An 18,708-nucleotide genomic window follows, 5' to 3' on the forward strand; every position below is an offset into this window, starting at 1 on the left:
TGCCTAACTCTAGCTCTGGCAGATTCGTCTATATAGGACTCAATACCCCTGATTTCTATCTGATTAGACATCACATTGGCCTTATGTCAAGCAAGTTACTAATTGCACAACTGTCAAGTCTTCAACTAGACAAAAGGTCAACCATTCGCATCCTGAGTTGAACTCGAGAATATTCTGAAAGCATCTAGATTGCCACAAAATGTGTATCCATAAACTAAATTGCATGATGTATTTCACAACCCATAACCTTAAAAACTTATTATCATTTATGAACGACCCCATATCAGATCAAAATAAGCAGCATTGTTGCGCATTTATTCTCCACTAAAAAGTATCAAAAAATATCATTTTTGATAAGGGATAGCAAAAAGTTGTCAGAGTTCGCTTAGTCAATTGAGTATGTATATGACGAAGATATTTATTGATGGATATTGATGGTGATCGTAAAAGAATATGTGGATATGAGTGTGCTGTTGCTGCGAAATTTTTTTCTCCCTTCATTTCCGTCTTTTTGTATTCGACGAGATATCGTAAAAGTTTATAGATATTGCCATTGTTGGCAGTAGACATTCAAAAAGAGAATCTTTGGGAATAAGCTTGTCAAATTTATATTTTTGGAGAGACTTCTTGTTGAACTTTATAGAATGCGTATGATTGGGGTAATTTTGGTGTTTCTGGGAATAATGAATTGGCCTGGATGTAGTATGGGACTGTTGATATGGCTATTAAAGGAGTTTGTGGTTATAGTGATGCATAATTCTTAAGTTTTATGGATGTATTTGAGGGTATATGCTTAACTCAGAGTCTAAACACATTCCGGGAAGTACAGGATGTAAAAATGTCCAGGCCAAGGCCAGTGTGACTTTGACTTGAGGCCATATTCGACACCAACCAGCCTCAAACCCGAGTCTAGTCGACCTGCTACACCTAAACACAATACATAACCTCAAATAATCCACAAGTGCACAACAAATTTCCACCCTCAAAAATAATTCAACATTTCTAAGCAGAGACTTTATTTTCCAACATAAATCCAACTACAGAAAATATTCCGTATCTCAATTCTTTGAGCGTTTTATTTCTCCCACAACTAAATCCATAGTGAATCCAATACAATTTGAAACGTTTTTCCGATACATAATCTGCAAACATGTACAGAACTAAAAGTATCCAGCATTTTTACCTTAACATTTGTTATCTAATCTTTCCATTTCAATTCATTTACTTCATTCTCTTGTGTACAGACATGTCCGAATAGCATATGATGCCAAGAGGCACCAAACATTGAATGGAGTGAACTTTAAAATTAAATTTTTCTATGTGCACCGAATGCACACGATGTAAGATAAGCAAGCAAGTAGTACAGCACACAACAAGACAAGCATGTTGCTCATTTGGTTCCAATTCTATTAAATCAGGTCTTAGGTCAGAGTCACGTGGGTCTGGGCCATGATTATTGTCTTTTTTGCTTCATGTGCCTCCTTCGTTTCAAAGGAGTTGGAGGTCTGCGAAACAGCTGAATCAAGTTAATCTCGATTTGATTGTCGAACTCTAGACTTGCTATAGATCCACAAAAATATGCCAAATTATACTGGACGATGCCAAGCGGTGGAACGGTGGCAATGAGCCCATATGTCCAACATGAGACACGTTTCAAGCATCCACATGGTTTGGCATTTACCCAATGTACTAGTTTTATGCCTACATATGATGTAACGCCTACATATGCATATATGGTTCGGGACATTGTAACATTTTGCTTAAGCTTTAAAATGAGAATGAGAATTTTCCACATCAAAGAGGAAAACTAACTATGTTTTTACCTCGTTTTTCTTAACTTGCTTTCTTGTCTGTTTGTTTGTTTGTCTGTCGAGGTCAAATCTTGCGATCGATTTTTCGACCACTTCTACTATTTGTGTTGTATGCTGGTTGGTAAAGAATATGAGCAAGAACAAGCAAACGTGTAATAACGATGATGACGATGCTAATGACATGCTTATAGGAACAAAAAAAACAGCTAAACTTTTACATATGGAATGCCTACTTCATTTAAATAACGGAAAGTGTTATTCGTAAGAGGGGGTTGTTGGTGAATGATGTATAATATGTTTGGGGATCCGCCTTTTTGGATGTAGTAGGTTTGGAACCTATTGGGCTTTCAATCTACGGACAAGGAGTTTTAGTAGGCTTTTAATATGAAGTCTTTAAAGTCTTTATCTCGGCACAGCTTCGATCCTAAGTGAAATCAGGAAGTACCTGAAATCAGGTATCAGAAATCAGGAAGGACATTTGGTCAGCCACCAAGTCAGATCGGCTGGATCCGAACGACATTCCAAAAAATATAAAAACCTGCACCCCTCTTGCCATTTTTTTGTTTCGTTTAAAATATCAAATGAAATGCCGACTTAAAGACGGAATACAAAGAGGCATTTAATTTTGTAACGATGACGCTTCAGGCATGACTTGCTTCTTTGCTTAATTAGCTAACCATCTCACGTTCTCTTTAATTTTCCTTTTCCACTTGTTTTTTCCTTTCCGCATGTTTCAAACTCCCGCTTTTTCTTCATCTCCGTTTTTTCTCTTCAATGATCTCTTTTTGTATGCTGAATAGCGATGAAATGGAAATGGATAGAAAGTTTTGAAGAGCTTTGAGATGGAAGATTTGGTAAAGCGAATTTTTCGTCAAGTGGTAATGATGTGCAAATTTTTTTGATTGGTATCTTTTTGTTTTATGCTTGAAATTGTGGTTTTTTGTTGGTTCAGTGTTGATTGGGATGATAATCAATTCAAACCAGTTTATTCATTAACTAGTTATAAAATATTTTTGTCCGCTCGAGTTAGTGGTGCCTTAACGAACACGTTGTGCTGTTCGGGATAGATACCCGAAATATTTTAGATGTAGATTTAAACATGGTTGGTTGATTCAAGTATCTGACCTTAACAGGCAAAGGTCTTGCTGTTGAGAGCTTTTTCATCTTAAATATACTAGATAAGCATGCTCGTGAGCGTTGCCCTCAGCTTACTCTGCCTTTGAGAGCACAATCTTTGTTTTCTAGGGATGGATGCCTGTAGCTAGTTAGCTATAAATGTTTCCTTGGATCATGGTTCAATTTTACATGTACACTCTTAAGTGCAATGCATCTTATAGAGACACTGGAATTAAGCTAGATTCATCGGAAAAACGCGAATACACCCCTAACTAGGAATTTCAATCCCGGGACAAAATCTCAATCCCGGGATTACGGGATTAAAGCTTCTCCAATTCCGGGATTGCGGCACCGACCCTAACATTCAAAGAGTACGCTTTCATGGTGTATAAAGACCACTACAATACCTATAAGCGGTCTCTTTGCCTGTTAGAGCACATTAACCATACTAAGTACTTTGATCAACTATTCTGAAAAATATATCACAATGGTAAAGTCTAGGTCACATCAGCGGAATCAAGTACTCAAGCAATATCACAGACAAACATACCTTTTTGAGTTGAAGCACGTTGAAGTCAAAACGTTTGCAAACATTTGAAATTGTATTGAATCCCAATTGAAACTATGGTGATTACCACAAAACGTCTGTATTTTCAAAAATTGTTCAGTAAGCAAATGACAATTCTATGAAACTAAATACTTAACACGGCAAATATATATCCCAACAATTCAGACAAAGTAAAGATTGCGGTACTTAAATCCTCAATAATAGTGCTCAACCTCCCCTCAACTAATTTGAAAAACAGAAACTTAAAATTAAAATCACAAGAAAAACTTTTTCTTCCTTAACTGTCAGCTGGCTCACAGTTGTTGCTTGTTGCTAAAAATATTCATTGCTAATGCTACACAGCGACCATTAATGAATGACTAAAGTCAATTAACACAATAATTTTTCATATTAAATGGATGAGAAACTTTGTTCCTCATTGTTCCTGTATAAATATAAATTTTCCTTCTTTTTTCATTCACAGATAATCTCAATGTTAACATTTTATATGAAAGTAAACAGACGACGACGTCGACTTTGGAACTAAAAGTCAACAAACAAACAATAATAATTAAAAAAAGGAACAAAAAAAGTAGAATTTTTTAATTCTGTTCTATTTTAAACATTCATGGGAATGCACGTAAGAGGCGGTTCACAATGGAAGCAACAAACGAGACGAGAGACATCAATTCCATTGAGACGCGCCTGTCCAGCATCGGGTGCAACATGGAATGTTCAAGTTGTACGTGGAAAAATGAGTACGACATGTTTATGGCATGCATGTCGTGCATTAATGGTTGGAATTTTATTGATGATAATTGGAGCTTCAATGGCCACAATTGGCTATTATTCACAAGACTTTGCACTAGGTGAATTTCGACATAATACAACAATACGAGTTAAAAATGAGCAGCGTGGATTACATTTAAATAATTTATCCTATCTGGGTCCCATCATTATGGGCGTTGGAGGTAAATTATTTTCTATTTTTTATTGTTCTCAGCATGCTTTTGTTTTTTATATTCATAAAAACTTTTTCCCTCGGAGCTGTTTGGAATGAAAAATAGCAACACAAAAAGAACTGCTTTTTTATTATTATCTTGCTGATGATGCTAATTTCTGTATGAATTATGTGGATGAAGGCTTCCTACTGCCGATGGTGCAACATTCTGCATCCAGTTTATGGCTGAATATATTTCTACAATAAAGCAGTAAATGAACTCCAACAGTAAATGCACAGATTATTCATAAAATGCATGATAATGGCATGTGAAGAATGGGATGTGCTGCCAATCCTTAATAGATTTTTGATTTTATTATTCAAACATTCACGTCCATTAAGTTTTGTAATATTTATTATTATTGCGGATGAGTTCACAATTCAAAATCATGAGATATAGAAAATGAACGGTTAAGTATAAAGGAAATCGATTTTTATTGTTAGCATGATGAAATTCCATAATGTTATTTGACGTACTTGAGATACTTTTTAGCCAAAAATAAGATATTGTTCTTTTATGTGGGCGCAAGGTTGGCTATTTTTGGAAGGATGAAATGTGAATTTTTCAAGATCGAATTAACATTCAAACTAAATGTTCTGAGCCTTACTGTAAGTTAGGTTCTAAGGGAAAATATTCACTTCCCCACATCAAAGCCCGTGTGAGACTCTAACTTGAACTGACTTCCTCTTAATAGCATGTCCAGTTCTTCAACCTATTGAGGTACCGGGGGTTGTTTTGAAGCGTAGCACAATGCTACCTTAAACCTTCTTTCTGGGACTCTAACCCATGTCCTCTCAAATACATATCAAGTGCTTTTACTGTCTGAGCTACTGGGAATTGTTAGTGAGCGTGACACAATGCTCACTTCAACTTTCTTTCCCTACATAGAGCTTATTGCACACCACATACGGATATTGGACCAAGATACAAAATTCAACATTTTTAGGTCCATAAAATACTTGTAAAATACCAGAGAATATCCATTGATGAAGTAAACATCAGGTAACATGTTTTTACGGGATTGTAGCTTACATAGAAGATTTGAGAATCAACAACTTCTCTTTCTAAAATCTAAAATAATAAAATTAACCAATTTAAACCCAAACAAAAACCAGCTTTAAACAACAGATAAAAACTTTAATGACTCCTGATAAGATCCCAGAACATAAAAGCAACTCAAGACAAAAAGAAGTATCAAGAAATATTTCACCAAGTTTTGCAATAAATTCGCAATGTTCGCCTTCATTTCATCGAATTTATTGTCAAGTCAGAAATAATAGAGTTGTCACGTAGAAAACAGTTGGATATAAAGCAGATTGAAAGTCATAAATCAGCATAGAAAAAAAATATTACTTTATTTTCCCATACGTCGCGTGACTTTCATGTTCGTCAAGAAAGGAAGGTTAAAAGAGAGATTAAATGTAAAAAATTACATGTATGAAAAATTGGACATGCCATATCCTTAAATGGGCAGCAAAAGGAAACATTTTTATGGATTTATTGGGTAGATTAAGATTGTTATGGATCAGTGGTGTAGCTTGCAAGTTTTATGAGTGATTTTCGCATATCCATTTTCATTCAAATTTAAAAATTGTCACATAACTTTACATGATCTGGTGGTCTAGTAGATAGAATACTAGGCAAGTAACCAACATGTAATCAAGATAGTGCATGGGTTCGATTCTCACTACGAGCAAATTTTCATGAATTTTTGCAATCATAAGAAGTTTTAATTCAATATAAATAAGCAGAGAACTATAGTGACACAAATTACGTTAGTTCCGTTACAAAGCTTTTAAGGCATGGTGAAGCTTTTTAGTTAACACCAAATGGAAGCATCCTTAGCTGTGGTCGCAGCCTTAGCTATATTGTCAGGATTTGTAAATCAATGCATCCATTCAGAAATAGAGGGCGCTCAGGAGAGCGATTAGCAAGCTTAAGTTGAGCAGCTACTTATTGCATGAATAGCTTAAGAGAGAATAGCACGAACAGATCTCTCGGCTATATGGTATAAAAGTCAACCGATTTATAGTTCTCAGTTCCAGCCTCTGCTCGTTAAGTCCATAAAGATAAGGTTCGTTCGAAATTGCAAAACCTACAGCCTTGGACAAGCTGTTATTTACAGCCCAAAACTAGAGGCTCGTGCATCAGAAATGTTTATATTCAGATTTATAATTGTTCATTTCACAGAGTCCTAACTACCTCTCAGTCAGTACAGCCTATGAATATGTAGCATCCTAATGAGTGCTACAAGAGCTTAAGCAGATCCCTAGATATGGAGCCTTGATGACGAAGCCTTCTGCATTATTGTAGTATCGCTGAGGAAGGATGTTCTAATTTCCCATTTTAAGACTTTATGCCTGTAAAGAATAATGAAAAAATCCCTTGAAGTAAATCATTTTTTTTCCCCATTGAAGCACAAATTGTTTACGCTTTTGGCTTGCTGCAATTGCAGTAATGAATATTCTCCCCATACATACATATGTGCTGAATAAACTTTATTCCAGTTGATGATGTTTGAAGAGTTTTCCTTCCGTATTCACTTCAGTTTTATTATTATTTTTACTGCTATCACTGCTTTTACAGCTTTTACAGCTCAATAGTAATGCAATGATGAAAAGTTTTCATACAGCACACAGTCCTCATTCCCTCAATATTCCATAAGCATACGACATATTTATATTATTAACTTTAAATATGTGCATTAGTCGGAATCGTGTCGGCATTTACAATATGCATACGAGTGATAATTCAATATGCTGAACAGATAAGCTATCTTGCTTGACAAATTGTCATGAGATTTAATAAATTTCTGTGGTACTTTCCAAAGTTAAAAGCTTTTTTGAATTTAATTTTCCGACATAGCTTCAATTGAATTTTGATGATGCTTTTAAAATCCTTATTTTATGATTGCTGTGGATGCAATTGAAATGGATTAGATTATTTTAGCTTTAATTTAAGAATTTGAAAATTCAAAAGCATCCAAGGAGATAGCGACCAACACAAATGATGAAGCTGTTCCACGGACCATTAAAGGCTACATTAAAGCTGTTCTAACATCCATTAGGATGGAGAAGCCCTTGGGGAAGCATTACAAGATCTGCTGTGAAGCCATCTTCATTTGTATCGCTAGGGGATCAATGAGATGACTTTTTGTGCATTTTGTACAACTTGTTCATTGCAAGCATGACTGTTTTTGTTGTGACTTTAAAATTTCAATCTAGTCTATTTCAAGACAACAATGGTAGTCTCTCCCGAATAGCACAAGTTGTCTAATCTATCCAAAATCTAGCACCAGTAAGGCATGATTCTGGCATGATGACGGATTTAAATTGAATTTAGAGTCATGCCGATCTGAGACCGAATTTATGATTAGAGTTCAGTCAAAAATTGCAGGCTTTCAATTCCTGCATTTTAGATACACAAGCCTCCAGTTTTGGCTGCACCTTGTAGTCCGTCTAAAGCTGCAGGCTTGCAATTTTGGACTAAGTCCTTTTTTTGATGCAATATTCTGTTCAACTTTTGTAGATTTTTCTTAAACCTCACTTTTGAGCAACTCAGCAAATTTAAACTCTTTAATGTGAGAATTTAATGAATATTTGTCTTCGGCTTTTATTCCTCTAAAAGCTTTTTCATTATTTTCTTTAGTGACATTTTTCTTTGTTAAAATTTATGACCCCATTTGTATTGTTTTACATCAAATGAGCTTTCTTGCGGTGAAAGACTGCTTGTACATCAATTTTATGGAATTTCATTTCTTATGAATGCAATTTGTAGATTGAGGCAAGATTACATTGTAGATTGAGCAAGGGTTTTGTCTGATTCTGGAAATATCCAGTGAGTTTTTGGATGTTAAGTCCCGTTCCTCTTCTCTTTATGGTTCAGAATTATAAATTCCCCTAAAATGGCTACGATATTGTCTTAGCGAGTTGACAAACGTAAAACTATCTGATATAAAGTTCTCAAAGCTGTTTAAGCCAAGACAAACAATCTTTAATTACTCGAATTTCTCGTAAATCCTGAATAAATATCATTTCCTGTGAAGATCCTATGAAATTTTCATTTCAAAAAGAGCACAAAAACTGTTAATCACTGTTAATTACTCTTAATAGTATTAATTCACATGAGAAGACTAGAAATAAGAAGCAACTAGCAAAAACATCACTAAATCTCATTGGATTTAGAATTTTATTACATTTCCGAGATTGTCCCGAACTTTACAAGGCAGGAAATTTCAATTTTCGGTATTCAAATGATCAGCACAATCACGACTTACCATCAGTCAATTGCGGGGCTCAGCCCTCTTTATTGTATTACTCATATGTATAAAACAACAGTCGTTAATGTCGAGAGCACCAAACTAAGAGTTTATTATGATGACAAGATGATTTAAGATTCCTTTTAAGGCTGAATTTCTTTAGAGCTTTTAAAATATAATTTACGAGCTGTTCATCCTAACTAAATTTTAAGAAGAGGATACGAAGGAATGAATAAGTCACAGTATGTTGAAAGATTATAAAGTCATTTCCTGTGCGACATAAAGGATTACTTTTTTATATGCATCATCATGTTAAAACGTTAAATGGTGAATTACTGAATTATAAAATAATTGTTCATCATATCTCAAGGGTGCAATTTATGGATTGTAACAGAGTTGGAAATTGAGAGAAAAATGTCAGAAAATGTTGAAAATTCAAGTCTAAATCAGTGATGGACAACCTATTTTGGATAGGAACACACTCCTTTATAGGCAGCATAAAAGTTTGATAAAAGCAGCAGTGTCGTAGTTGTTAGAACGTCGGTCAACCGATTCTAACGGCCTAGGTTTGATTCCAGGGAAATACTAGTCGGATTTGGCTTTTTAGTCACGTAAACTTGTATTGAGTATTCAGGACACAAAAATTGTGGATAGGTATATTGCATTGAACACCCTGGATTATTTAATTGAGCAGAGTTGGCAAAATGTTAGATCAATGGTCACATCCGTCACGGCACATCAATATTGCCAGCATACAGGTTATCCACCACTGAACTACATGACTAATTTAGGGTGGTTTGGAAGCTTTTCACCAGCTTTTCATCAGTTTTCCACCAAAACCCTTTCACAGAATTGAAAATCATATCCACCTCCATCATAATCAGCATGAAAAATCCTTCCTCAAATCTTTCACGAGAAATTAAGCATCCCACATACAGAAAATACCATAAATACCCTCATTATAATCAAGACCAAAATTATTTTTAATAACTTTTTTCCTTCTTTTTCTCTCATCCGAAGGCTTCATCGTGGTAGCATCGTGTGTTATGACATTTGAAGCACGTGATTCAGCAGCAAAAGTTGTACCAGCCCGTTTTAAATTAAGTACTAATTCACGAGGTCGTAGTAGCGGTCCAGGAAGTCGACGGACAACGACGAGTAAGCATGTTTTTCGTAAGAACACTCAACAATTTTTTTCCCTTCTTTCTCTTCTTTGCTTAATGCTTTTTTATCTCAAATAATTTACATTAAATTTGTTTGTCGGATTTGTTTTGTTGCCAAACAAACAGAAATGCCTTGAAACCTTTTTAGTCCGTCGTCCCTTTTTTTTTTGGTTTTTGCTTAGCAAACTGACTCATTTAGAGGAATGAAAAAGTCATTTGGGAATAATTTGATAAACTACATTAGACTGAATATACAGCATAGACACATACAGCATACATAGTCTTACTAAATGACAGATTACACAAAAGTTAACATTACATTATGTATACATTACAATGTGATCATTTTACATCCTAGATATTGTTGTAGCTTAAATATTATGTTTTTATATGTAGAGCATCATCATAGCTGTAAGATATTTTATCTAGATATTCACAGGGGTTTGGTATTGTAACAAGATTTTCAGTTTTTTCCCAACTCTATACAGATACATGACCAAGGTTATACCAATGTAATCTAACTAGCCACAATTTGTGTGTCGTGAATTCTAGTGTGACTAGAAACAGCGAAAAAGCACCCGAATTCGAATAGACTTTCCCTGATATCGTGCCCGAGTCATTAGATCGATAGCCCAACGCTCTAACCACTACGCCACTGCTGCTTGATTGCCCATCATTGTTCTAAGTAATATTCTCAATTAGAAGTTAAAGAGTTCGAAATTTACTCGGATTTTGGATGGTGCGATTAGGGGTCCGAATGACGGATATCCGTACCGTTCGTTACCGGTAATTACCGGTAATATCCATTACCGTTACCGTTAATTTATATGGATTATCCAGCGGTAACAGATTTTTAACGAATTTTTTAAAAATTCAAATATTAAGACCGCAGTTTATTTTTTTGTTTAGGGTAAAAACGTAATTTTTAGACATTTTTCATTTTTGAAAACTTTTAATGTGGATTTTTAGACTTGACAATTCCAAGATATATAAATTTCAAAGTCAAATGTAATTTTTTGGTCAAAAAAATATTATTTTTTTGGTCACATTTTTTCACAGTGAGCATTGATGATGGATGCTTACTGTTGAAAAAAATTAAAAAAATTACATCTGAAAATCAGTAACTTTGTATGATATCAGGGTTTATTTATTTAGAAGGGCTTTATTTATTTGAAAAGGGAATATCAGTAATGATAGAGAGTTGAGAAAGGTAATTTTTCAGGTACTTATTGGGTTATGAAAAACTAGTTCTTTAGCACAAGCAGCTGAAACGAATCACCGGTAATTACCGGTAAATATCCGTTACCGTCAAATCACGATTACCGGTAATTTTCGGACCCCTAGGTGCGATGTCTTAGCGGAGTGTAATTTTGAGTAATGATCCGTATAAAGGCAATTGTGCCAATGAGAGAGTAAGACCTCTATTGTCGAGAGGTTAGACAACAGACTGAATATCTCTGTCACTCTATTGCAAGTGCGTGGGTTCGATTTCCATCAGAGACCCGATTTACCAATCGTTATATAGAGTACAGTCGATATGAGAAGGATTTGTACAATGCTTACTCCAAAACAGCTGGGATAATCAGCTTAAATTGTTTCAGATCCATATGAGCTCAGAGCCACTGATCCATATCGAGTCGAAGCTCTCAAGTTCCAATTATTAGTACAATTACTTAATTGCTTACTTCCTTGTTTTGAGCGTGCGAAGAGAATCTAAAGCCAACTTTATCAGTATTATTATGATCCAAAATTCCAATTCAACAAGCAATAATCCACGATACCAAACTCCTTACACTTACAATTTCAACTTACATTATCATTCCCATGTTTATCAGAGCATTCGTTTTCATTTAGTTGAATGACCTCCTCCATAAAAAGCAACTCCATATGGAGCTTATATTAATGTCATTTCCACATTATTCTCATCTTTCATCTATTTTAATGCTCCTTTAAAAATGATGATAAAGAGGATGGAAATAAAGACACAAACAAGTTTTCATGCAGCACAAAAGATATGTCAGAGAACTTTTTCATCTCGTTCTGTTTGTTCTCATTTTCAAATTGTACAATTCTGGTTGGAAATTTATAAATGCTGAGAGATATTGAACAGGATTTCAGTCTGTATGCACAGTTATTGACATTTCTGTCAGATCCTTTCACATAACATCGCACAATATTTCATTCCATTCGTAATTCACACAAAACTGCTTCTTAATGGCACTTGTGAATTATTCATTCTCTATTATTTGGCTTGTTCTGAAAGTTAAGTAGGATATGGGTGGGAAAAAAGGCATTAAAAAATATCTCGAAAATGATCTTTCTTGTTGAATTATTTTCACATTTGTGCTCAAAATGTGCTAGAAAGGTTCTCGTCTATGAAGGTGCATGAATTGAAAACTCATAAATTGGAGAGAAATTCTTAAAATGTTTTTTGGATGGAAATGAAAAAGTCATAAAATCAAAAATTTATGAAATGCTTGAGGATAAAGAATATTTACATGTGCAATTCATGAATTTTATTAACACTTGGAATGAGGATTTTTTAGCCTTGATTCAATAAAATTCATGACAATGAGGATTTCTTTGAGGCTATAAAGTCTATCGAATTTTATGCATGAACGAACCAGAACCGATTCAAAATTTGGCATCATGCTGGTATGACTCTGATATGGTGACGGATTTAAACTGGGTCTGGAACTAATCCAGAGTCAGACCAGACTGATGTTGGATTTAGATCGAATCCATGTCACTAACACGTCGGACTAAGGCATTTTTGAAGAAAAATCATCGTTAGGCTCTTTACCCACGTTATGCCTTATGAGTTTTGTCATATCGACAAAAATCTATAATGATTAAGGGTACGGTTTCTGGTGAGAATCGAACCCACGTATTTAGAAAATATATGAGTCGGATATTCGGTTTTTTGACTTACTACTTGGCAACAAAAGCCTAAGTCTCGTACTGACAGATTCGTCTATAAATTGCATGATACCCCAGATTCCCACAGATTCTATTCTGCTCAGACACCACACTTGGTGTAGAGATTTTTGGTCAAAGACGTAGTCAGACTGGATCTTGAGTTTTCACCTCTAGGAATTTGGATTTTGCCATGATTCTGGCTCAAATACCTTTCCTTCTCAGTAGGCTTTTAGGGATAATTTATGAATTTTTCCTATGTCTAATCTTGCGTCTTGCGATACTGACTTTAGTTCCTTTCCGTGTTAGTAATTATTACTGCATATTCTATGAACTTCCATCTAAATATTTTATAATGAATTCACAAAATTAATTTAATTTTAATCAAATATTAAGTTAGAGCTTCTTATTCTTAAAGCTACAAACGTTTAAGCTTTCAAACAATATCAAAAAAGTCAGTAACTTAGTAAAGACTTCTCATTGTTTATAATAGCTTATATAAAAATTTCATTAAAGCCTCCACAACTAGACCTATATTTTCAATTCATTGTTATCATCTTTCGTGCATGTCTGCCTGTTTCAACATTTCAAGGAAAAAATGCCTTTCCTCTCTTGTTCTCTCCGTCTCAAGGAGGATCCAAATCATGAACATAATAAATTATTTACATAAAGAGCCAGAGACCATATTATCATCAGGAGTGTCTTGTTGTCGAAAGCTTTAAGTAAAATGACTCAAAGAAGCAGAAAGGCATAAAGATAAGAATGGAAATGGCACTTGAATGGCACGAAAAAAAATCTTTAAATAAATGAAAAGAAATATTCAAAGTGATTAATCTTGTTGCAGGTTTTGTAAAGTGATATGGAGATGGTTTTTAAAGAAGGGATGTGAACAAATGATGTCAAAATTATTTTGAGTTTGGGATACTGAGTAACACAAATGAAAAAGCTCTTCAATGAATATTTTAAGGCTTTGCTACAGACACATTTATCGACATCAAATGATTGCTGCCATATGGACTCCATGCAGGTTATTAAATGCGTCCTTGACAAAGTCTTATTAGTTTTGTCTCAGAGCTGGTTCCATTTGTGTCCATCATGGTACAACATATTATACACATCATGATAATAACATTGTTAATCCATTCTTCATGACTTGTTTCTGTCATTTGATGGTCAGGACTGTTTTTCATCATATGACAATCATGTGAGGTCGTCAAGTCTTGATGATAGATGCGTCTACAATGTCATACTTATGATGTTTCGATCAAGGTCACTCAATAAATTAAATTCAGTGTCTTCTCATAGAAATTCATCATTTTGAGACAGAAAAAAGTCTGAAAACTGTCAATTTAAGTGACATCATCATTGAACAATCCCCGATGAAAAGTACTTTACGATTTAATATAATTAAAAGCAATCTCCTTTCAATTTCCGCTTATACATTTTTCTCATTTCTTATTATTATCTCTAATGAATTCAATTTTCTCTCTTTCTCTCTCTCTTGTGTTCCTTCGGCGTTTCCTCTTCTTCTCTTTTATGTATTCATTTTTGTCTCAATTTTTCTTTATTACAAAAATTCGATAAAGTGCTCATCTGATATGATTGATTATGTACAAAAAGCACAGCTTCAAATTGAATTGCTTTTGTTATCTTGTTAAGAGCCTTTTGCGATAAAAGATTACATTTTTTCAGCTATTCGACACAATTTTTTTGTCTGTGGTATCGTTTATCACTTAGAAACTTAAAGACATCATTTTTCTATGGATGTAGATTTTTTTTCTTCAATTTCCTTCTTTTATATTGTGTAGCTTCGTTGATGCTGAGTTGGGTGGATGAGTAAAGGGTGATGGTGTGGGATATTGATCCGTATAAAGGCAGTTCTGTCAGTACGAGAGTAAGGTCTCTGTAGCCGAGAGGTTAGGCAACATACCTTATATCTTTATCACGCTTTTGTAAGTGCATGGGTTCGAATCCCAAAAGAGGCCAATCCAATAACTCATCGAATTCAAATTTGAATCTTCCTCCAAAACATGACGCACACCAATCACTCAAAGAAGCCTTAAATTCGAAAAATGATGTACAAACTCTAGTTGAAACAAGGAATTGAATTATCTATCAACATTTTCATCATCAACGTGTTGATTCTAGAGTTAAATTTATTCTTCTTCTCTTTTTCGCTTTCTCATGTTGATGCAAAAATGTTCATCCTTGATTGATGGATGGAATAGAGAGTGAAAAAAGCTATTTTGGCTTTCTATGAGATTTTCATGAAGAAACCTTTCTCACATGTCAATCTTGATGGGTTTTGATTATGTTAGAGGGGGGCTAGAGGTTGTGGCAGGGTTGGTAATGTGGAGGATGATTATTGGGTTTCGTGGATAGAAAAGGATACAATTCTAGGACAGTTCTAGGAATTCAGCAGCAAATCTTGATGTTGTTTAGCTGATTTGACTTCGGGCTGATCCTAAATACTTCGGGGATATGATCCTTCCATCTCACATAGTGGCTTCAAACAATGACTTGACTATTGAGCCTTTTTGAATGCTCTCTAAGCGTATTCGGAATTGATTCTGATCAAAAAATCGAATCCAGGATGCTTAATATACCAGGACATCAGTTTGCTATTAACTAGTCACACCATATTTGTATTTATTCGGGTGTATAACTCAAAAGTCTAAATACTAGAGGCCATAGATGCCATTTTCGCTTTAAATCCATTTCATCGCTTTATAAATCCCAAAATCACCAACACTGCCTTTAAAGATCTACCTTAAATTTCCCTATCTTCCTTCTCATTTCATACGGTTTACCACAAAGCTTTAAAAAAGGCAGTTAAAGCACTCGCGTGTGATGTTATTACAAGTTCGTTTTTCATAACATAAAGAGAATATTTTATTAGGAAAGCATGAGCATGTTACATTCTGACACGACTATGAAATTTTTATTATTTTATGTAAATATCTAATGAATATGCCAGCAATAAAACTCTCATCATTATCATAAGTGTAGATGCTATGGGAAAGTAAAGATAATTGACACTTTTGCAAGTCATCCTTTCTGTCTATCATTCATCATTAATTTACTTATCTTATCCTTATTCTTACTACCCTTTTGTTATTATTTTTGCTTTGCTGTGTGCTTGCTGATCGATATTTGCAATATGAAATTTGAGTACGGAAGCAAAACTTTACTTTAAAAAATTTATTTTTACCTTCATGTGCAGGCGTTCAGTCGACCGATAGTCAAAAAACATCAGCAGGTCAATCGGGTCGATGGGAGCAACATTTAGGATTGTTTAAAAGTTCACCAGGGAGTGATTTGCCAGCGGATAGACATGCCTTAACAGCAGCGTTAATTCATTTTTCAAGAACACTCGGGTGAGTTTGCAAATTTTTTTGGTTTTTTGAGAACATTTATAACAATTAATCCAATATTGGGGTTTATTACTGCTAATGAGAAGATACTGCGATCATGTTGCAACAAATTATACTGTAATTAACAAGGAATTCTAAAGAATTTTGTAACGGTTAGAATGATTTTAAATTTCAACGATGAAAATTGATTTGAATAGCACATTGTTCTAAAGTTTAGTACAAAATAATAGTAAACAAAGATAAAATATTTTCTTCAAATTAATTGTAATTAAATAGTGTTTAAGCGTGATTGTGATATATTTCTGGTATAATCTGCTGTCCTAGTGATATCAACATGATATCCTACGTGATGTGAGTTGATCCGGAGCTAAGGAAGGTCTATATTATCAATTAGGAATTTTTCATTTCAATTTTAAATTTAAAGATTTTTAATTTGACGATATAGAGAAATAGGTAGACATTACGGTATGCATATGTGTTTCAGAAATGTATGACATAGATGTCTGATATGACTATATTACAAAGTGCGCAGTGTGATCATTTATAGAGGAAGAATGCCAAACTTCAGATGACCTAAAAGGTTGTTTGATTGATGCCACTCCGTAAGCTAAGGTATTAAGAACTACCCTGTAAAATTCACATACCGAAACTTTATAATCGTATCCAATTTCATATTAAATCAAGTTACCCATGTGAATGATTTCCAATTAACCATAAAGTTTTCTAACATATTTTGAAAACATTTTTATGTTATGAGGTCTTCCTACACATATTCCTTCCTCTGTCTACCATGATTTAGCAATAAAAAAAGGTATTCAATGCTTTTTATAGAAGAAGGAACCAGAAGAACAAGTTTTATTTTTTCCCTAACTGCTTTTGTGTGTGAAAATGCTTGACAGCAAGACGTGAACTTACAAAAGAAAATCGATTATGTAGCATTGAGTGGGTTAAATGCCGAGGTAAATGTGAGCAAGTTTTGAAGTTTCTGAAGGCTTCATTTCCAAAGAAATTAATAATAAAGTTTGAATGTTACTTCAATTTTGATGAAAAAAGTTGAGGATATTGGAATGTATTTAAGTATGGAATCCAGTTCGAGAATATTCAATATCCAGTTAAGTGACTAAACGCCTATTAACCTTGCGTGCTTCATCGTTGTTATCAAACATTTCCCTTAACAATAAGAATAAAATTTTAAACTTCATTAAATTACCATAAAAAGTAGGTATTATTTGCCATACTTTATATCAATTTAAATAAAATTAAATCTTCACTTAAAGCAGTCACGCAAACCCATTAAAAGCTCTCTCAATATTCGTGCATGGAAAAATCATTTCATGACTTTTTATTGTAAAAATGTAAAGGATTTATTTATCGTTATGGGATGTCTTTCAATGACACAAAGAAACCATTTTCACTACTAAAATGTAGAGAAAATGACATATGAAGTCAAAGTTTGTTTTTCGATTGGATGGATGTGATCGAAGTATTTTTAATGCTCTGTCGCCTTAAGTCAGTGATGGTCAACCTTTTTTCAACCAAGAGTAATTTTCACGGCACATCTGAGATTTTTCTCGACTCATTATTGTGTCGCGACACACAAGAGTGCTCCTCAGATTGCTACGGCACACAGGTTGTCCACCACTGCCTTTATATCATCCTCTTTCATTGATGCACATATTCTCTTACTCTATTTATCATCTTGTTTGTGAATGTGAATTCAATTTGTGTCAAAACAAGGTTGAGATCCAAAATTGCATTCTGAAGATGTCTGGTGCATGCTTTGCACTCAGTAAGTGCATAATATGGCTTTAAAATGCGATATAAATCATCGTAGTTAAAGTACAAAATTTGTCGAATTTGTAACCTAAACAATTTATGTGTCATATTATGACGACAAATTGGGTCATAATTGGGTCAAACTTATTTTAAATATTCTTCGCACAGTCTGAGTGATTATAATTTTAAATACATAAAAAGAACGCCAATTTCTAAGTATAAACACTAATTTGTTTTAAATATTCCGGGATTTTGATTCTTATTCCTAATTTTCAATTTAAATCATTTATTATGAATCACATCAGTTAGTTCCTTTGTTTTTAGCTAATTTTTGAAACTTTGTTTGTAATGCAAATGCACTTAATTTGCCCGTCCGTTCGGCTGACGAGTTGCATTGTTTAATTCCTTTCTTCGCTTGTTGTACAGATCAACTGTGTACCATCTCAGTTGGCGTTTAAAACTCTCCCTCTCTCGTGAAGTCTTAATTGCTATCAATTTTATCAGAGGACAATTTTCGGAAATGAATCCTACTGGATCTTGTTTCATAGATCGGGAATGTGACTCAGATTCTACTGGATCATGTTTTCTGGATCAGGGTAGTGACTTAGACTCAAGTGGATCTTGTTTCGTAGATCGGAGAAATGACTTAGATTTTACTGGATCATGTTTTCTGGATCAGGCTAGTGACTTAGACTCTACTGAATCCTGTTTCATATATCAGAGAAGTGACTTAGACTCAACTGGAT

At 34.2% G+C, this 18,708-nt stretch overlaps 1 protein-coding gene across 1 annotated transcript in view; it reads left to right on the top strand.

Moving 5' to 3' along the window:
* The first annotated feature begins 3,964 nt into the window (after positions 1-3,964).
* Positions 3,965-18,708, top strand: part of LOC139086688 (uncharacterized) — a 73,332-nt gene continuing 58,588 nt past the window's right edge. The window contains exons 1-3 of the mRNA XM_070635269.1: positions 3,965-4,445; positions 9,754-9,906; positions 16,036-16,189. Of these exons, the coding sequence (XP_070491370.1) occupies positions 4,103-4,445; positions 9,754-9,906; positions 16,036-16,189 (650 nt within the window). The 5' untranslated portion in view covers positions 3,965-4,102. The remainder of the gene's footprint in view (positions 4,446-9,753; positions 9,907-16,035; positions 16,190-18,708) is intronic.

Source organism: Chironomus tepperi, unplaced genomic scaffold, assembly GCF_022539635.2.
Source record: "Chironomus tepperi strain 1889 unplaced genomic scaffold, CSIRO-AGI_Ctep_v1 contig_9, whole genome shotgun sequence".
NCBI lineage: Eukaryota > Metazoa > Arthropoda > Insecta > Diptera > Chironomidae > Chironomus > Chironomus tepperi.